Source organism: Ambystoma mexicanum, chromosome 2p, assembly GCF_040938575.1.
Source record: "Ambystoma mexicanum isolate Mex_15411 chromosome 2p, UKY_AmexF1_1, whole genome shotgun sequence".
Taxonomy (NCBI): Eukaryota; Metazoa; Chordata; class Amphibia; order Caudata; family Ambystomatidae; genus Ambystoma; species Ambystoma mexicanum.
The window spans coordinates 1444549752-1444572002 of record NC_090923.1 but is presented as its reverse complement, the minus strand read 5'-3'; the positions used below and the strand labels follow the sequence as shown (position 1 = coordinate 1444572002).

At 46.4% G+C, this 22251-nt stretch overlaps 1 protein-coding gene across 8 annotated transcripts in view; it reads right to left on the bottom strand.

Annotated features, from left to right (window-relative positions):
• Window positions 1-22251, bottom strand: part of SLC4A2 (solute carrier family 4 member 2) — a 1509271-nt gene that overhangs the window by 813003 nt on the left and 674017 nt on the right. For all 8 annotated transcript variants that reach the window (XM_069645996.1, XM_069645995.1, XM_069646002.1 and 5 more), the window contains one exon: window positions 7979-8106. In XM_069645996.1, coding sequence (XP_069502097.1) covers window positions 7979-8106 — 128 coding nt within the window. The remainder of the gene's footprint in view (window positions 1-7978; window positions 8107-22251) is intronic.

The following is a 22251-nucleotide window of genomic DNA, read 5'->3' as shown; positions in this document are numbered from 1 at the left end:
ACTTTTTCCAATCGGCTCCCACGACAGACTTATCTGGCAAACGTGCCTGTTTCTTGTCGGACGTGGAATCAGAGGATGAAGAACGATGGCGTCGCTTTTTTGATTTTCTTCGAGAAGACGAAGAATGATGCAAATCGATCCGAGACCCTGACCGTTTACACCGTTTGAAGCATTTTTGAGGCCTTTCAGGTGATTTGCCCCTTTAACTCCTACCTTCAGAAGATTTCCTCTTCTGACCTAGGGCGAGTTTTGTCTTCCTCCCTTTCAAGGCCTTGCTAATCATCGACTGACAGGAGCTGCACTCAAGACCTTTGTGCTCCTTACCGAGGTACCAGAGGCATATCGTGTGTGGATCTGTGATCAACATCTTCGAGTCACAGTCAGCACACCTCTTAAAACCCGTCTTCGGAGTAGACATACTCAGAAGTATTTCAAATACGCAGAAGAATCGCTGAGGCAAGTCGAATCATTCTGAAGCATGATGTGCATGCGGACAAATGGAAATGAGCCAACGGGCAGAATGCATGTTATTTATGCCATTGTCGACGTCACGTCCAAGCGTGGGAATGGAAGCTTCCCAGGGACAATGACTCGAAATCGCACCGCGCCCTCTTTTTCTAAAAAGGTTTCCAAAGACTGTGAATTGGATATCGATACATAAAAGATGAGGAATCTATGGGGGGACACAATCCATTAGAATGGAGAGTTATTTGTTTTTTGTCTCTTAATTCATTACTGTTTTTCCAGTTTGTTTTGTTTAAGAGGCTTGTCTTGAGCTGTTTCCTACACATCAGCATTTTGTGGACAGTGTTCTCCCACCTACTCCCCCGGGATCCTTTATTCAGGTGGCCTGGGAAGGGCCAGCGCTTTGGATCCCGACCCTGGGGTTAGACAAGTGAGGGAGGATCACCTGAGTGGAGGTTCACGAGGGATTGGGAGGAGAACACCCAAGTGATGAGACAGGGTATTCCCCTTTACACCCTAAAATCTTCCCCCTCAGCTTTTATGGGATATTTCCAGTCCCATTCCATCTGCTTCTCCCCATTACCAACATGTACTGGGAGGAGGAAGAGGCGACCTAAAGTAGTGAGCATTACCTATGAGAAACACTTTGAGAAACAGAGAGAAGGCTGCTACCAACTACCATTAGGTTGTCTCACTAAAAGTCAGGCAGGGTGAGACATTTAAGAATGACCACTCATGCCTCACTTCCCTTAACTCTCCATTCAACTATAAAAGGTATGGTTTTGTACAAACAGCAGAACGTGCTGGAGATGCAGTGTGGATCACAGGAGACAAGCAGCAGAAGGAAGCAGTGGGAAAGACTGGGAGAACCTGGAGAATAAGAAAAGTGCTGAGACGCTGACCCGGTATGCCAGAGGGGGTACAGTGTGGCTAGGAAGTTGTGTCTCCAAGGAGCTGGAGTGGGGTACTCAACTGCAGTCTGCTGGCCGTGTTCAAGGAATTGCTCATTCCCTTGGGACGTGTGCCGTCCCAAGGGCGTCAGAGGGGCAGGTGGTGAGTCCCTGACCTCGACCCAAGCAACTAGAGAAGACTGATTGCCAGCACTGCGCTCACCAGTGAGTTTCATGAGCAAAGGAAGAGAGAAACTCGGTAGCGTACAGGTGGCTGGAGCAGAATTGAAACCTTGTTGCAAGTGGCATGAAAGGAAAGAAAGTATAAAGGAAAGCTTATTGCAAGCGTTACGAAAGGGAAGAAGACAGAAAGGAAAGCAAAGTTTAATGCGCTAGAGATGCGGAGGTAAAGGGAGAAATTAACTTTAAAAGTGAAAGGTGCTAGAGGCGGAGAAACAAGAAAAGGGAATTGTAAAGTGAAAGAAATACATAAAGGTTGTGAGCTACCCAAAAAGAGGAGAAGGGTGCGAGTGAGCACGATAAAGATAAAGAGTGTGCAAGAGGCACAGTAAAGTGAAAAGGAGCAAGAAACAAGTGCAAGTAAGTGTGCACAAGAAAGAGAAAAGAAAGTATGAAAGATATGGGCCCTCATTCCGACTCAGGCGTTAAGGCGTTTACGCCGCCGTAAACGGCGCCGACCCTTAACGCCTGATTACAAGGTTCCCTTTGCGGGATGGCTGTTTAACGGCTGCTTTTTGCAGCCGTTAAAAGCCATGCCGCAAAGGGACCTTGGCGATAATTACGGCACCGGAATTTACGGTGCCGTAATTATCGCCTTTCCCCATTCCCATTATGCCCTATGGGGCAAAAATGTGAATGGGGAAGGGGCCATTGGTGAATGGGGAATTACCGCCCCACTCACCTTGGAATGGGGCGGTAATTCCGCCATCCACCATGGCAGAATTGCAACCTTAGCGGCATGGACCATGGTGCTAATAGCACCATGGTCCTCCGCCAAGGTTGTAATGAGGGCCATGGAAAGTGTGAAGCGTAAGCTTAGGGAAGGGAACCCTGAGAGGCCTACATAGTTTGTGGAAGCTCAACTTTTTTGTTGCATCAAAGGGACCTAAGCTTGGGGAAGGGACCCCTGAGAGGCCTAACAAAGTTGAATACTTATTTTGAAACAGAGAGGCATAAGCTTGGGGAAGGGAACCCTGAGAAGCCTATGAGGAACTGTGATATATTTTGTTTTGTATGAAACTTGGAAGAATTGAAGCTTGAGTACGGGACTCCCCAGGAACCAGAGAGATTGGGTTTCATTACGGGGATTGCCAGTAACCCGCCAGTGCTACCGGCGGATTTGCCGGCATCCACGCCTTACCGGTTCCACCACCTGACATCCCGGTGTTACTGGAATATCACAGGCGGCAGTGCTACAGTAAGTTCCCAGTAAGTTCCCATTCCCATGGAGTCCCATAGGACTCCATGGGAATGCGAACACTGAAGCACTGGCATCGTTGTTAACAGTGCCGGTGCATCAGTGAAAAACCTGCCAGTAGGTAACTGAACTACCGGCAGGTCAGGCATGTCGGTTGTTAAGTGCCCCTGCCGGCAGACTCAGAGTGACCCGGTCCGGAAATAAAGGTGCCGATGTTGTTACCGCAGCTTTATTAGCAGATCGGGTCACTCATAATGAGGCCCATTGAAAGTTGTTTGAAACTATTGCAAGATCCGTGTGGAGAATATTTAACAAACAACCCTTTTTGTTTGTACTAGTTTTTATGACATTGGCAGAACTACACCTGGTGAGAACACCACCTGAAATCAGCCTTAGTTTATATTTCTTTTTGGAACCACTATTTCTTTTTTTTTAAGAAGACTTCCTATCACATTTGGTCAAAGAGTGAGGGCAAGCATAGGTTTAGACACAGACAGATTTTGGGTTTGGATTTACAGAAATCGACGGCCCGTAGAAACATCAGTTGAGAGAACAATCCCTTTAGAGTTAGGGCCACTTAGGTATTACACCAACCACAGAGCTTTATTAAATAAAGGTATTGAAACTGTTACTCTGTGTCTCTTGTGAGAAACAGAACGTGTCTCACCCACTAGTCCCCGGGGATCTGTCATCCAGGAAGCCAGGACACAGCCATCGCTTTTGGATCCAGTTCTTGGGGGTTGACCAGTGTGGGAGGATCACCTGGGTGAGGGGTCTTCGAGGAGTGGGACACCGGATGGTGAGACGTGGTATCCCCTTCCCTGTAACACCATTACCCCATCCTACCAGTTAGGATATTTAGGAACTCTGCCCCCCCCACCCCTTTTGTAACACAAATACTTTCACACGGACATCCCGCTATGGGAGAAAACAGACTAACAACAGAGCCGTATACCTGACGTGTCCCGATACAATGGGCGAGGTCAGGCATTAATAACCATCACACACAACTGACTTCCATCAAGCCTCCCCACATGGATAAAATGCAGAACACGAAAGCACACTGAGTAAAGCAAAGCACACGAGGAAACAGCAGTTTCGAGACAGCAGCTGAACGAGAATAGAAAGACAGCAAAACAGAAGGGGATTGCAAGGAGGGAAATTCCCTTGACATATTCGACAAGGAAACGTTGCTTTCCAGAACCCTTGAGACTAGAAAGCGTAAGACCAGGAAACCAGACTGGAGAATCCTGCATTGTGTGTCGGACATAACCGGGGCCTCCCACGTCAACAAACAAAGAAATGTCAAACTGAGCTGAGTTGGGGAGACTGATACAAGACCAGTCTGTGTTGAACCAGGGTTGAAAGCAGCAACATTGTATGGCGAGTGCTGGAATGAACATTGTTACAATGGGTGCGATAAGAGACACAAGTGAAGTTGAACTGCTGATGAGTGATTGAACTTTAAAAGCTACATACATTAACTTTGACAAAGTGGACAGGCACCGCATGGGTACTCAATCGAAGGTCTCTGTAAGGTATACAGGTGAGAAGTGGCAAAAGTGAAAGTGAGAAAAAGGTTATATCAAGAAGAGAACAAGTAATTGTGAATCAAAGTGGTCCTGCGATGGGTCGAGCAAAATCCTGCGCACAGTGGAAAGTCTTTGATTTGGGTGAAGTAAAGAAAGTTTGGAAAAGTAGATGAATTTGGTCCAAGCCTGGCGGAGGGAGACCAATCGAAGGTTTTGTGTTAAAGTGGGTCTGAGCCTGGCGGAGGGGGGCCAGGGTGAAGAGTAAATCACCTGAGAAGTTATACAAGTGAAATCCTAAGAAGAAAGGAACTTTAATGTTTGTTGTGTTGCATCAGGCCCTCTGAAATAAGAGACATTGAATGACAAAGAGATTTTGGCATAGAAGGCCCTGATGTTGAGATTTTGAACTGAATCCTCCTGCTAGAGATGCCAGGAGTGTGCTAAACTCAAGTGTGCCGCATTGTCCCGTGCTGAAAACGTGGAGAAGGCAAGCCAACGGCTTGAATATCCTGACATATCATTTTGTGAACACTTTTCTTTTGCATAACATTGTTTCCCACACTATTTGTATTTAGAAGTAAGGAATGTCCATAGGTTTATAAGTATAGGCCCTTTTATTTTGACAAGACTCGAGTAGGACTGCGTTATGATTATTGGATGGTCGTAGCTTGCTCCCATCTTTAGATTTAGGATTCGATAGGTGTTTTCCAAACCCAATTGAAGTTCACTAAACACCCTTGAACTGTGATCACTTGTGTCTGTCTTACTGTCTGATTCCATGCCTTCCTTACACTCTCTTGATACCATGCCTGTTTCACAGTGGCCACTAAGGAGAATGAGGCCCAGTCCTTTCTTGTTGCAGCTCGGGACTACGACTAGTGTGGCGTTACTGGACATTAGTGTCCTTGAAGGCATGACATTCTAGGATATAGTTTTGAAAGATAGTGGGGCCTTTCCGTGGAAGGAGTGGTGGTGGATGCCGAGGGTTATGAAAAGCATCCTTTTCTTGATAGGAAGCCACTGAAATGTGCATAATGTAGGCAGGATGTGTTCGAACCAGTCATCCCGAGAAATAGTCTGGCCACTGCATTTTGGGTTCTTTGTAGTTCTCTCATGAGGTAGTCTGGGAGTCCAAGATAGAGAATTTTTGAGTAGTTCAGTCATGTTAGTACAGGGGATATTAACAGCCATGGTTCTGTGGGTGAATGTTAAGCACAGAATTATGTGGCGCATAATGCATAGTTGTGAAAAGCTATTTCTGACAATGATTTTCACCTGCGCTTCAAGTGTGAGAGCACTGTCCTTGGTGGTTCTGAGATCCCTTACCATGCAAGGCAGTATTGGGCATGGTCTCATCGAGTCAGGCAAGGGTTTTGAGGTGGTGATAGAAGGAATTGGATTACAGAGCATCAATTCAGTTTTAGAGTGATTGAGTTTTAATCTGTTTGCTGTCATTTTTGCGTCCACGTGTGCCAGGCATATCTTTATGTCAAGGGGATTTCTTGACAGAATGTTCTTAAGACTGTCTTTTACTTTTGTTTCATCTGCCTAGTTGTGTAGCAGGGGACATCAGAGTGTTTGATGAAGTTCAATACGGGTGTCATTTAGATGTTGAAGAGAAGAGGTGACAGACATTTGCAGTATTCCACAGGTCAGTGGACAAGGCTGAGATTTGTAGAGGGCCATGATAGTGATTTTGGTTCTGCCTGTGAGGAAGGAGGTGGTCCAATGTAAAGCTCTTGCTTTAATTCTAATGTCGTGCAGTCTCTTTAGAAGGATCTTGTGACAGATGGTGTTGAAAGCAACTGACATTTCCAGAAGAATTAGTACTGTGTTGTTCCAGATTGAACATAGAGCTTATTATGTACCCCTATATGGCATGGAGCCATGTTGAGCCTTGTCCAGGAGGTTGCTTTCTATATATGAAGTCCCTGGGTTGGCATATGTGAATTTTTCCATTACCTTTCCGATGAAAGGAGGGTTTGATATGGAACAGTAGCTAGCAGGGCCGTTTGGGTCAGATGTGGATTTTTTGAGCAGTGGTCTGATGAAAGCAGACTTCAATAGAGGTGGTATACTCCTGGTGTTATATGATATGATATGACATTTATAACACGCCTGTACACAATTGTTTCTGTGTATATGTTGTGTATATCTTTGAAAAAAAAGGTTCAGGCTGTAAAATGTTTTCCTTCAAGTGACTGATTTGTTAGGATCAAAAGCAAAAAGCAGTACAAATGCATTCAGTGCCAATTTCAATCAATCACAAAAAGTACTAATGTCCCCACTATTGTTCTAGTAGGGCTGGGTTATTGCAATAGCCCTCCTGTGGGTCTCAAAGACACAATTCTGTGAAGAATATATAGGAAATTGTATAAATGCAACTAAATTATCCCAACAATGACATTTTTAAGGTGTAACCAATGAAAGAAATATCAAAAGTTAAAATGCTTTGTAGGGTTCACAAGATCTTACTACATAATGTGCTGGTATCATGGAAGAAATATATGACTTACATATCAAGGTGGTCAATTATATTTGCTATTGCAACACTAATTTTGGGTGCCTAAATTAATATCAAACATGATCACAAGTAACAAACATCTAGAAAATGTCAATCCTTGAAAGTCCATTTAAACTTCAAGAAAAAGTTCTAAAAAATTCCAAGAAAGCTTCCAATGGTGATAATCTATTGACTGTTTTCATCAGTGAAATTTCACAATATGGTAAGAATATGATCTCCCCTCTTTCATACTGCTACCTGTATGCATTCACAAGCTGAAGAGCCGAGAAGCTGTCAAGACAACAGCATGCTAGCACTATATAAGTAAAGGCCATACATAAACTAATGAGAAGAAAATGTGCCCCAGGACTAGAGAACAAAGGACAACAAATAATCCTTTAATCAGTCTGAAGGAACTAGGCTCTGCTTTTTTATACAGAGGGAACATGGCACACAAGAATAACAGTTATTCATGTGATATTGACATACTAAAATCCTATAAGAGCAGCATTAAGTGCCTGTGCTAGGGCAGCTACACTGACTAGTAATCTAATTTATATCCTGGGCCCAGAATGCACAAACAGCTATAGAGCAAATAGTTTGAACGCTTGGGATTGCAAAATGCAGCCTTCAGGTGCCAATTCTCCAAAGCATCAGAAAATATTGGTATACAATTAACTAATGTTTCTGTGAAGATTTTCAGTTTATGCCTAAACTTGTGGTGCTGTTCTGTCTTGCGGATGTCTAGTAGCAAACAGTTGAATAGATGTGGCACAAGGACTCAGGCCGTCTGTCCCCCTTGCCTGAAACAACAGTGGCAGGATGCTAAACAATGATCTGAGAGAAGAAGAAGAGTGCAGGGATAAATTTTGCATATTCGAAAGAGTAGTCAAAATGGTTTGTAGCAGTACTCAAGGATTCACAATTCTCAGAACTAAAAAATACATGTATTTCCACTGTGTTTTCTGTAGAGACAATTTCATGCAAAAATAACACTAATTTCATTTGGATACAACTGCCACACATTTTCAGTAGAAACTGAACACTTCACCATTACATGATAAGCAGAGATATATCCAGTACTAGAAAATGATTGTGTGTTTGGTTGAGTCTCCTAGCTTTTAAAGTGGGTTTAACATGCTGATCTCACCTCCCAGCATCCTTTTCTGTGAGAGATGTCCTTGAGCCTTTGCTGTCTCCTGGAGTGAATTGCCCTGGATGGATCTGGTCACCAGGCTGCGAGCTGCTTGATTTGCCATCATCTTCGGGCAGAAAAAACTGCATGCAAAAATAGAAAAATTTAAAATGAGAAATGATCATAGAGGGAGAGGAGAGTTGAGGTCAAAACAGCTGCTGCAAGGAAAGACCCATTCACATCAAATGCAGCTAAAGATTTGGAACACAAGCGATTTAATAACAGAGAGCAAAAGAACTTGATGGAAATGAACAACATTAAACCACTAAGTGAAACCAAAAACAGATGAGCACAAAGGAAGAAAAATAAAGATTATTTTACGACTATTTCTTCATCATGTCTTTTGCCTGGAAGGATCCTGGAAAACAAAATTATTCTCTATGACTCAAGGGTTTTTAGGAATTGGTCTGACCAATCTGCCAACAAATCAAGCTCAATGAGATACTGCCAAACCAAACCTGTTTTATTTTCAGTTATAGTGAATTATGGGAATTTGCAGAATCCATTGTGAGCATCGTGTGGGAAACTCATGGTGACAACAAGTAAGACAAACGCAAGTGATCACAGTTCAAGGGTGTTTATTGAACAACGAAAGTGGTATGTGGGTTGGAAAAATGCATAATCTAAACCTAAATCTAAGATGGGCAATAAGGCAGTTCTAGTGGCGTAAAAGTCAAATAAAAAGGGCCTATACCAAGAAAACCTATTGCCAATTCCTTATGCTAAATACAAATGGTGTGAGGATTAAGTTTCAAGAAAGAAAGAAGAAAGAAGTGTTCTCAAAATATAAGTCAGGAGGTGCTATCCGGGTCTCCCTTCCCGGCAGTTTGAGCACGGGGTAAGGTTGGAGCTTGGAGCACAGTATGGTCTCAGGCTTCTACAGCATGGCACAACAGTTCCAATAGCAGTTCTCAGGATTGTCGATGGCCAAGTTCCGTTTCCTCTGAAAGTCTCTTGCCTTCGGGGCCTGATGTGTTTAAAAAACAAAACAAAGGTTCCAGTAACAAATGAAAGTTTGCTAGGGCTATAACGGTTCACCCCGGGTCCCCCTCTTCCAGGCTGACCCTTCTCAATTGTATTCCAAAGTTCAAATAAGGTGATGACTTCACCTGTGGGTCCCCCTCTTCTGGGCTGACCCTTCACGTATCATTTTCCACATAAAGGTTGGATGAGAGCGTCACCCCTGGATCTTCCTTGGTCGGGCTCGGACCCCTCTTGACTGTCAGTGCTCAGATGACGATTTCACCCCTGGATCTCCCTCTGCCGGGCTCGGATCTTTCTTGACTGCTAGTCCTTGGGTGATAGCTCCCTCGTTCTCAACAGTATTTCTTTGTAACCTTTCAAATATTCTGAGGGCTTCACTCCGGGGACCCCTCTTCTGGGCCGCCCTTGCTCAATTGTTTCTTTGCATCTCTTATTCTTTTCTCCTTAATCTTTGGGTGATAGCTTAACTCCTTGGATCTCCCTCGTTTGGGCTCGCACCTCTCTCGACTGCCAGCCTTTGGGTGACGGCTTCACCTCTGGATCTCCCTTGTTCGTTCTCAGACCACTCTCGACTGCCAGTATTGAGTTCAACTTCACCCCGGATCTCCCTCGTCTGGGCTCGGACCCTTCTTAGTTTCTTATTTACTATACAGGATTCACTTCCCTTGCCAATTCACAAATTAAAGTCTTTCGATTGTACAGGGCTTTTGCTCAACCCTCACGTATGATCACTTTGAGTTCCTTTGGCGGCCTTTCTATGGCCTTCTGGAATCTGTAGTTTCTTAATATGGTGCTCGACCAGAGTCCCTTGAGTTGGCGCCCACGTGGTGTTAGTTTCCCTCTGCCACTGGTCTCTCCTTCACACTTTCAACAGTTCAATACTTAATTCATTAAACTTGATTCAACTTTCTGCTTTGTGCTTTTCACTCAACACAGCCCGGTGCTCATCGATTTTCCCTTCAACTCATCGGCTGTGATGAATCACTTGGCTTTGTTTGGAGTCAAGGCCGGTACAACGGGCGCTCAAGTCTCCTCTGCTCTGCCTTATTAGTATAGGCATACCATTGACATCTGTTGCAGGACACTTGTTAAATTGTTCGCGGTCTTAGGCTTTCCTCTATGAAGGTTCTGCGGGCTAGGGATAAAAAGGGCAAGGTCACTTCTCCCCTCGCCAGTCTCTCTTTTTTCGACACCTTTGTCATTTGTTTGAACTGCCGTGTCGTAGCCATCTCGCCATGCTGTCTGCTGTATTCGCCTTGCCACCTTGCTCATACTTCACTTTCCTGCTCCACCCTTTATCCCTGTGGGGAAAGGGAAGGGCCGTCAGGTGTGTGTGGTTCCAGTTAATTGCCTGACTTTGCCTGACCCTCAGTTTGGGACATGTCAGGTATACAGGTTTAACATTAGTCCCTTGTCTGTCCTGAGGAAAGAAAGTGTTTGTGTCTGAAGGGAACAGGGTTGAAGTGTCCGAGTGTTTTATGGAATGTGATAGGGAAAAGGTAATTTCGGAAGGGTGGGTTTTGGAAAGTTTGTGGGAATGGTCACTTTCGACTGGGCATTCCGAAAGTAACACTTCGAAGGACAAGATTGATATGGATTGCAGGACAAACGGGAATAGTGGGGATCACAAAACAAACCAGGGGAATTGTGGGACCGGTAGTATTCTATCTGAACCGGTTGGGAGTGCAAACGATAGTAGTAAGTGGGAGGGGACGAGGAATGGCTGGGAGTAGTCGAATAGAAAGCAGGAAGGCAATGATTCTGAGAGAGGCAGGGTTTTATCCTGATGGGGTTTGTACTCCTAGGGTATTTATTAAATGTGAGTGGGTGGTTGATTTTACCTTCGGATGAGGGTGATTTAATGGGTGGAAGAAATGATGAGCGGGGGTAGTTTATGAAAGCTTCAGGGATTTCGCACTCCTCACCATCCTCCTCATGATGGTACCGCGTCTCACCTGGGGCATTCCTCCGAGCACAAACCCGGGTTCCCCAACCCAGGTGATCCTCTCCCATTGGTCCACCCCCAGGAACTGTATCCAACAGCAATGGCTGTTTCCTGGCCACCGGAATAAGGGACTCTCAAGGTTTGATTGGGCGAATACCCTCAGGTTTCTCACAATTGGCAGGGCAACTGCATTGGCTCACTATTCATAAGAGTGGCACTAGGTCCAAGCTGCCTTGGTTTGCCTACAAACAGCAATGACTGCATGATCAAGGCGAAGATTGGTAGACTTGTGTGTGGGTGAGTGAGATCACAATTTTGCACAACAGTTCAGCCAAATGGTTAAATTGATCAATGCCAATCCAGGTCTTATTTCTAGAATCAAAATAGCAAATCTAGAAAATACGCTGCAAAAAGGGGGCAGAAGCGTCTTGGACCCAGAGCGTGATGGATGGCTCTGTAATTGCTCCCAGCTAGGGCCCATCCTCTATGCCCTGACTCTCCAGCCCGTGAAAGAGATGCACCGCCAAACCCGGGGAGCCCGCAATGCTTATCTGCCACTTGATTGACCCGTCCTCCGGCCCCGTTCCTTGGAACCTGGAGCTTGGTGCTCGGTGGCAGAGGCTGGCCTCGCTCTCTCGCCTCTCCCAGTGCTCTCGTCCACAGACCGCATCCCCATCCTGGTGCAGCAGTGTGGCCTCTCTCTCCTGGCAGTCTCCCCGCAGATGCTGTTAAGCAGGTTTTCCTGCATTCTTGAATCCTTTGGTGGGGCCGGCCCTCTCTATGTAGGTGCTCGGTAACTCACGAAGCCCAGGGTTTCCCAGCTACAGAAAGCCCTGACGTGGTGGCCCCTTGGGGGTCCAGCCTTTAGCTCTGCTTGTCTCTCTGGGCTCAAATCACTTAAGGCTGGTGGCTCCGCTATTGCTTGCCTCTCTCACTCCCTCTTGCCTCTTTACAGGGACACATTGTTGGATTTGACGTAGTGGAGCATCAAGATGGCAAAAGCACCCAAAGGATCTAAACACCCAGATATTGCCTCTCTCTTGCAAAATAACACTGAAAAATCCAAAAGGGGCGAACAAATAGAGAATCTGCAACTGACCCTGCTCCCAGTAGCCATACCTCCTCGCAATCGGCCACAAAGTCCTGCAGGTACTTCTTGCTGAAATCAAGAGGGAGTACAGAGGGACATGGCTGAACTTTTACAAAAAAATAACTGCCCCGGAATAACGCGTGGAGGAGGTGGCGAGAACCGCAGAGATGGAAACTACAATATTTGAACAGGGATGTGAGGTCAGTCAATGCTCCAGTAGGATTGAAGCTCTTGAAGCCTGGTGTGTGTCCCCTAGAGGGAAAGCAGGAGGATGCAGAGAATCACTCACGTCACAACAATATCCACCTTTGAGGGGCTCCAACATCTGTTACTGTCCAAGGTATGACAGAGTTAATTCACATTTTATTCCATTATGTGCTTGCTCTCCCAGATGACGTGGATACGGAACTGGTCAGGGTTCACCCGACGCGTCCAAAGAAGCAACAGAGCGGTCCTCGGGACTTTTTAGCCAGAGTGCATTTCTTTATGACCAAAGAACACATCATGAAGGCAGCGAGGGAATTATTTAGAATGCAATTTTGGGACGCCTCCATTTCCCTCTATGAGGATCTGGCAGAGAACACATTAGCAAAAAGGAGGGAATTGTGTCCCATGACTGAATGGCTACGGGAAAGGAACATTTCATACATATGGGTTTTTTCCACTGCCCTGCTCTTCACTGCAGATGGCACGAACTGGGGCATCAGGTCGATGAAGGAGGGTGAGCACCTGCCTAATCCGGAGGCGGATGGTGAGGACTGCAGGGCTGGGAAGAGGAGGAGCTCATCCAGCTCAAGCTCCCTCGACCTGGTCTCGCATTGGGAGATAGAGAAGGCCAAGGCAGCCGGCCCACAATAGCGGTGGGATGGAACCAGATGACTAATTGCTTTCCGGCTGGTTGTTCTGTATGCTGGCCTTTGTTTGCACACCCATTATGTTGATCGAGGTTTCACTGTAATGGAAACTTAAGTTTGTGGGACATTCATGGAAACTTATGACAGTTGATTGGAATGAAGGTTTATGTTTCAACCTTAATGGTTTGGGCTATGTTGTTGTTTGGCTCTCACTGGAGGTCCCTGGAGTGAATTCAAATTCTCACCCATATTGGTGCCGGGAGTGGTATTGGATGGAAATATTAGGGCAAAAATGTTATAGCAGTTTCACAACCTTTTACCATCACTGGGTAATTGAGATGCAACAGCTTAGATCTAGCAGTATACCCTTGAATGCGATAGACATGCTGGGGAGCCGTCAGCTGAGCACTACTGTGGACTGCACAGAATCTGATGTTTGAGGAGAATTTAAGAGAATTGTGCATGAACACTTGGAATTTGCAGGGCCTCAATTCACATATAAGAGGAGGTCAGTGATGCACAGATTAGTATAACTATCTGCTGATATAGCTTGACTACAGGGGACATATTTACTGGGGAAGGATGAAGGGTGACTGCTGCATAGAATATACCAGAGGAAATTCTTTGCTACCAGTAGTGAAAAGAAAAGGGGGGTAGCGTTTCTGCTGAGCAGGGATGTGCCACTTACGGAGATCATAGTTAGAAGGGATCCACAAGGTAAATTCATATTAGTTAACGGACAGATGTTCGAGCAATTATACACTTTAATATCTATATATGGATACAACAGTGAGCAAGTTCACTTCCTAAAAGCAATTGTCCCACAACGTGTCTCCTTTACTGAAGGCCAAATAATGATTGGAGGAGATTTCAACTTGCTGCCTAATCCAGATACTGACAAAACTCTGCCCCCCCAACTAGAACTGACTATAGGAATGCTCTAGATTTTTCCAGATTTCGGAGGGCACTGGGGTTAGCAGATGTCTGGAGGCTATCAAAAGAAGGGGTGCAGGATTTTACCTTTTATTCTCATGTCCACAGGGGTCTCTCGTGGATAGACTTGCTACTTCTGTCAGGTCCGTTGTTCCCATGCAGGGGTATTGCTAGGTCTGGAAAAGATCTGGGGATAAACTAATGTCGGGACTGTTGAGACTCAGGACTAGCTAGCCTTTTGGTTGTAGCCCCTGAGGTTTTATCCAGGGATACAACCAAAAGACCCAGGGCTATAGCCCCTTCAGCCCCGCCAACCCCCTCCCAGCAACTCCTCTGTTCCCATGCTTTAACAAAGTGTATATTGCTCCACCTATCATCTCTGGTCATGCCTCAGTAATGGCACCTCAGTGATGGCACGAATTAGAGTGCCTGAAATGCCAAAGCACCCTAAACGCCTATGGAAGTTATATGACCCAATCTTAAGGGATGCAGCAGTTCACCAGGAACTCTCTATTGCTTTAACAAATTATTTTAGCGAACAATATGCCACCCCAGATTGTTCCCAGGCCACCACCTGGGACGCAATGAAAGTCGTTATTAGGAGTGAGATCATGGCCTGCACGGCACAATTTACTAGAACCAACGAACTACAGCAGACCCAACTAGAAGATACGGTGTAAGGCAAGCACAAATCTAAACAATCCCGGAAGGTCTGGCAGAAACTTAAAAGGGCCAGAGCTCAACTGGAATTGCACATGCCCAACAAATCGGCACAAATCGGCACATGCTCTAGCCAAAACTAAAAATATTACTATCCCGGGAGGATAGCTCAGCGGCAGCGTGCGCGTCTTGGAACCAAGACGACACGAAGCAACAACAGGTTCGATCCCCAGGTCCGCGCTTAGAAACCTCTGGGTGTTTAAGCGCGTTATAAATATGTAACTAAGACAAAAAAAAACACAATTACACAACTAAGAAAAACAAACAATTCCTGTAACAGCGCCTCGATGCCTGCAGGCTGTGTGAGCGCTTTATAAATGTAAAATAAATAAATGCCCATGGCAACAAAGCAAATAGACTACTGGTCTAAAAGCTTAAAAAAGGTCTACTCTGAAAAAATATTCAGGCACTGCAAGGGATATATGGGGAAGTTCACTTTGATGAACGGGAGAAAGTAGAGACATTACTATAGTATTTTCAGGGTATAATGTCAGGATCTCCAAAGCTAGCAAACTGCAATTGGACTATCAGGCCAACGTGACTTATCCCAGACTCCCCACAGGGCGGGTGGACTCCCTAGAGGACCCAATCGACCGACAGAACTTGAGGGGACAACAAAATCCCTAAAGAATACCACCCCTCACCCGGATGGCTACACTGCCTTGTTTTATAAAGCATATTTGCATATTTTGGTTCCCCATATGACAAAATTATTTAATTTCATTTCAAACCAGAGGCCGTGTCATCCCGTCAATGGAGGAATCGCTAACCGTTCTCATTCTCAAGCCAGGGAAAGACGATACAGAGTGTAATGCCTACAGGCTACAAGAATTATACTTGTCCTCAGGCACAGAGACGGCGGGCCTCATCACGACCTCGGCGGTAACGCCGGCGGTATTAGCGCGGGGGCTATTCGCGCAACCGCCATAGCCCCCGGCGCTAATAGCGCGGGATCACGAGTGGGGTGGACTTGGAAGTCCCCATTCCCCATTGAGCCCATTCGAGAATGCCGCATTCCCCATTGGGCTCAATGGGGAAATTTCGCGCTCATACCGCCGGTGGATTTTCCGCCGGTGGTATGAGCGCGAATTATCGGCGGATTTCACACCAGCTCAGAGCTGGGTTGAAATCCGCCGAGGCCCTGATTCGGCGGACCCTTAAATCCGGCGGTAATAGCGCTACCGCCGGATTTAAAGGTTACCGCCAAGGTCGTGATGAGGCCCGGCATCTCTCCAGCCCTGACATCCCTAAATTGGCTCCCATTGGCTGCAAGGATCACGTTTAGTCCCTCTGCATAGTCCACAAGGCTTTCTGGTGCCTGGGCCCGCACTAGCTACAACGCTATCTTCCCAAATACTCTCCATCTAGAGCCCTCCGCTAGGCCTCCTCCAACTCTCTGCGGGTGAGCCATTTCTCCAAACAGAGATTTGGGGGTAGAACTTTATCCTCTGCAGGTGCCTCCCTCTGGAACAGCCTCCCTGCCTCTCTCCGTCTTGAGCCGGTCCTCCCCAAGTTCTGGAAACTCCTCAAGACCTTCCTCTTCTCTTCTTCTTTCTCTCTCCCTCTCCCCTGCTAACCTCCTTTCTCCTCCTCTTGCTTCCCTCATCCTTTATCCTCCCCAACTCTGCTCAGTTTCGCTGACTGGTCGCCTGGTGCACCTCCAAAGCTTTACAGGTCCCAGGCCCCCACGACCCCGCAAATCCCACCACTCCCACACTTGCCTCCGAGCCTCTGCGCTCTGCCTTGCACAACTGCACTCAGAATACGTTCCATCTGAGGGGCAACCTCTCTGCACTTAACCCAGGCCCTTGATGGACTGGGAGCACGTGTCCCCCTTCCCCTCCCTCGCACTTCCTGTCTGCGCACTTGCATGACCTTGAATGCACTAGGCCTAGCAAGATCTTTTGTCCAGTCCTCCCTTTTTGTTCCCTCCCTAGCTTGGTTGCGCATGAAACACTGGGGCATAAGCGCATTTGATAGTAACCTATCATCAATCAATCCGAATATATTGCCAAGCCTAGTAGGTAGTTTCATGTTGTGTATGTCCTTTTCCCCCGGCCCCCTCCTTCTCTCCACACTCTTCCTCATGCAGTCGTTAGACCTAGCACAGCAGCCTACTGATTGTATGCTCCTCCCGTTTCCTCCCCAACATCTCTCCTTCCATCCTGTCATGCGCTTGCACTAGTAGAAATGCCTCAGGCCTAGCATGCTAGTTAATTTATGATAGATCATTCAGAAACTTCAAGGCCTAAGAATGACTCCTGTATTCCCTTGTTCCCTTCCCGCTTTGAAGCACTTCACTTATGTATAAGCTCTTTACAAATAAACAATTACAATTACAGGCCCATCACTATTATAAATAATGACGTGAAAATATACTCCCAAATTTTAGCTCAAAGACTAATGAGAATATTAAGGATAATCACGGACCCGGATCAAACTGGTTTTTATAGGCAACAGGAATACTCCTGATAATATCCAGAGGGTACTGAACCGTATTAAAATTACCAACTAGGTGTCCTTTCTTTAGATGCTCACGAAGCATTTGATATGGTAGACTGGGGCTACATTGAAAGTGTCCTGAATCACTATTGTCTGGGTCTGGTCTCCAAGAAGTGGATTCTCGCTAACTACCAACAGCCTTCATGATGATCAGCGTTAACAGGGCATTAACATCGAAAATAATTAAATCACGGGGAGCTAGACAAGGCTGCCCCCTTTCACCACTGGTATTTGCCCTAATCATGGAACCGTTCGCCACCAGAATCCAAACAAATGAAGACATACAGGGCATCCAAATTTAAGACAAAACATATAAAATATCGTTATATACGTCATGCTTACGTTAAGGAAGGGGGACACATCCATGAAAGCCCTGATGGAGGGAATCAGACAATTTGGCCAGGTATCGGGGCTCTCAGTAAACTATGCGAAATCTAGTGCTTCAGGGGTACAGGTCTCAAAGCAACGCCTGCAGGAATACGCCAAGATTAGCTCAATTGTGTGGGTTCAATCCAATATAAATTATCTTGGGGTCCGGATTCCGAACAAAATCTTGCAGACCTTTCAGTGTAATTTTCCAACACCTAACAAGTTATGGGATGACTTAGATTGCTGGGAAAAAAACAGGACATTTCGTGTTTTGGGAGGATCACGTCCATTCAAATGAACCTAATCCCCAGTGTCCAGCCTTGCCAGTGAAGATTCCCGACACAGTCCTGGAAAAGCTCTTAAGGAGAATTATGGCATTTAAATGGGAATTAGAAAAACTGTGTATCTCAAGGAGGGTTCTGCTTAGAGGGATCAAAAACAAGGGCTAGGGGTTCCAGATATTTTTAGATAAAATATGGCAGCACAAATAGCTCACATGTTCGAAAGGTGCGCATCAGATGAAGAACCCAAATGGAAGCAGATGGAGGAATCCTGGTCCTCATTGCCCCTCCCACACCTCCCACATTTAAGAATCATACCACAGAACTCAGATATTAAGTTATTAACTTCCACAGCAAACACTGTTTATTACTGGCGAAGGGCGGCAAGTAGGTGGGGATTTAGATCTAATTTGGGACCTTTCTTCCCAATCTGGAACAATCTGGATTTCCTCCCGAGGAAAGACACAGTTAGGTTTAGGAAATGGAAGGAGGGTGGTCTCATACTCCTACATGGTTTTTACTTAAACGGGCATCCCTTAACTTTTAAAGACTGCAATGCAAAATTCCAGATACAAGAGGCAGAACAATGTCAATGGGCCTCATTACGACCCTGGCGCTAATGGGTTAACGGCACCGTAAAAGGCTGCGGCGCCGTTAACCTATTAGCGCCTAATTACGAGGTCCCTTTGCGGGACCCGACCTTAACGGCTGGTTTTACCAGCCGTTAAAGTAGGGACCCGCAAAGGCACCTTGGTGCTAAGTACGGTGCTGCAATACTTAGCGCCTTCCCCATTCCCATTGAGCCCTATGGGGCAAAAATGGGAATGGGGAAGGGCCATTGCGGCATGGGGAATTACCGCCCCGCCAACCTCGGAATGGGGTGGTAATTCCCCATTCCGCCATGGCGGACACCGGCATGGACCATGGTGCTAGTAGCACCATTGTCCTCCGCCTGGGTCGTAATGAGGCCCAATGTGCCCAACTGAGGCACTGGGCAATCCACCCAGACACTAGAACACATGAAGACAGGGAGCCCACGGCACTAAGTAACACTAGCATCCAATGTACATACAGGTAAGGTCCAAATTATTAGACATGTTTGATCCATCATTTAAAGAGGATTATATGACAACATGGGAAGAGGACCTAAGGAAATCATTAAATGTAGAAATATGGAACCGTATCTGGGCACCAACGTTTAGTAGTTCTAGGGGTGTTACAAGTAAGGAACAAGTTACTTACCTGTAACTATTGTTCTCCAGCATGGGTCTGGCATGGAGTCACATGCTTATGAATATTCCCCATCTTCAGGCTGGAAATCCTCTGTAAAAGAAAAAACTGTTTCACTTTCACTTACATATTGTCTTTCTCCTTTAAACCAATCACTGTCCTCTAGGTCATACTGCCCCCATCCAATGACAGTCTTCGCCCTAAGCCCCTTCTCTGGCAGCCATCTTCAGATTTAGTGGCACACTAAGTGGCAGTATGACCAAGAAGAGCCGCAGAGGGCCGGAGGAAGGGTTTGCATGTGAATCCATGCCAGACCCATGCTGGAGAAAAATAGTTACAGGTAAGTAACTTGTTCCTTCTGCAGCATGGGGTCAGGCATGGATTCACATTCTCATGAATAATGAATACATAGCAGTACAACATTACACAACCACGGGAGGTGGCAAGGCTCCACAGAAGCAAACAACTCTTACCTCTGGAACAGACTCACCTCAGACCAACAGGTTGCATAGCACTGCTTAGCCGACTCTGGACTCCTCCCTGGAATCCCTGTGGACGCAGTAGAATCTCATGTAGGTGTGCATGGACCTCCACATAGCAGCCCTCCAGAAGTCCAGCAGGGACACCCAAGACAGGAACACCACTGTTGCAGCGATCGCTATGGTGGAGTGGGCTCTTGGACTGATGGGAAGCGGTCGGTTCGCCAATCGATGACAGTGCATGATGCAGTCAGAGAGCCACCTTGAGATGGAAGCCTTGGACAAGGCCTTCCTATGGCTCACAGGACCAAAGTTTACCAACAGTTGAGAAATCTTTGGAAAAACCCTTGTGCGTGTCATGTAGAACTTCAGGCACGAGCAACGTCCAGCGAGTGCAAGGCCCTTTCAGCTGGTGAATAAGGCTTTGGGAAAGAAAACAGGTAACACCAAAGGCTTGTTGAGGTGGAATTCTCTTTGGCATAAAAGAGGGATACGTCCGCAGCTCCACCCTCGATTTGTGGAATGTCAGGTATGGGTATTTGCAGGATAGGGCCTGGATCTCACCTACCTTACTAGCAGAGGTGATGGCCACAAGGAAAGCTATTTTCCATGAGAGGAACGTGAAAGGGGCCTGATGCATAGGCTCGAAGGGGCCCCCATGAGCCTTGTCAGCACCACGTTGAGTTCCCACGCCAGGGCAGGAGCCTTCACCAGCGGGAAAGATCGAAAAAGTCCTTTGAGGAAATCCTTGACGAGTCGATGAGACCAAAGTGAAGACCTTCCTGGGGACCTGGTGTAACGGGAGATAGCCGCCAGATGCACCTCAATAGAGGCGTGCGCCAGTCTGCCCTTGGCCAAGGATAGCAAGTATGGAAGAATCTGCAACGCCGTGACCCTAAGAGCGGTAATCTTCTGAGACCGGCACCACATTGCAAAACGCTTCCACTTGTGACCGCAGCACTTCAAAGTTGACGACACCCTGGCCTTGGCGAGGACCTCCCTGCACTCTGCTGGCAACTCATATCGGGCTGCAGGAGCCAAGCCCTCAGGTTCAGCGATCCTGCGTCGGGGTGAAGGATTGCACCTCCTTCTCTGGTGAGAAGATCCAGAACCACTGGCAGCTTGACCGGAGGCAACGCTGACAGGCTGAGAAGGTCTGGGTACCAAATCTGCCTCGGACACGCCGGGGCGATGAGTATTATCCTGCATCAGCACTGTCTGAGTGTGTTGATGACTTGTAGCAGGAAAGGCAACAGAGGAAACGCGTACAGAAACAGGCCTTCCCACTAGAAGGAGAACCCGTCTCCCAGGCTCCTCAGTTGGTGAAATCTGCTGGCAAACCTCTGGCATTTGGTGGTTGCCGCCATCGCAATCAGAGCGATCTAGGGCCTGCCCCACTTGATGAAGATGCGGTCCACCTGGTCCTGCTGAAGTTCCCACTCGTGGCAGGAGCGCAATTCCCTGCTGAGGGAGTCTGCAATGGTGTTCTTGACTCCCAATAGGTGAAGAGGAACGAGGAACATCTCTTGTCCGATGGCCCAGGGAATACCTGAAAGCAAATCTAGTACCATTGGGCCTCACTATTTGCAACAAACCAGCTCTATTTCTAGAAGACCAAGAGTATATTTTTGGATTTAGCCAGATTGCCACTAAATGCAGCCGAGACCTAATGGTCTTAACAAACTACTACGGCACAACGCATACATCTTCAAATCAAATCAGACTTAGAAAAAGAAGAGAGAAAATTCGTAAGCAACACCGCATTGGACAATGCCAAGGAGAAACCAAAAAAAATCAACAAAACTATGGACCAATTCATGTCAGATACACTGGAGAAAAAACATACAAAATTAGCAAAGGATATGCGTATGTTCAAAACTGAAAAGGTCTATCCATACCTAGCACTTGAATTTAAGGAGAATAAGGAAAAAGAGAGGGCCCAAAACACTGCAGGAACAGCAAGACAGAAAAAAAGATGCGTAACTTTCTCCGATACCTCAAGCTCCGGCTCAGAATCAGGAGATCCAAATCAACAGCTTGGACCATACTCACAGCAGAGGCCCTTCTTTCAACAACTGCCTTTTTTAGGCCGAGGGGGTCCCAGCAATATGTTCTGGGGCCCCCCACCAATGCAAATGTACCCTCAGTGGCGCCCCCCATCAGGACGCCGCCGCAATCGATGACGATAGCCAATACAGATGCCTTACCTATCTTCAATATTGCAGACCAAAATCTCACCAATGAAGAAACAGCTGTTTTAGGGAAAGGTCTTTCCTACGTACCCACCAATCCCACCAACTGGTTCGTATTGGAAAATAAACTTCAGAGCTTATTTTGCAAAATCCGCTTGAAAACCTTTTTTCAAGACATTGAGCCATCCAGCATTGAAGAAAGCACAAGTCTGAAACCCAAATCCACCTTCTGCCCCAATGACAACGACACCAAACCAGCCCTAATCACATTTGAAAAATGTGTTAGACAGGAAATCAGAAACCTGCAGAAGAAACAAAAGCCCCTCAGACATACCCTTACCAATGGAGAACAACAGGCACTCAGACAACTATCATCTAATTAATACCAATATTGTGATCAAGACATCAGACAAAGGCGGGGCATAGTTTTTCAAAGTACATCTCAATACAAGATGATGGTTATGACACTATTGGAAGATGGCAACAACTACAAACAATTAAGCCAAGACCCAACCCAGAACATCCAAAGGGAAATTTCTGAAACTACCAGATATGCTCGAGAGCAAGACTGGATGACGAAGAAGCATTTCTGAACACTTCTGAGGGAAGAACACCAGCATTTTATGCACTCCCCAAGGTCCACAACGAT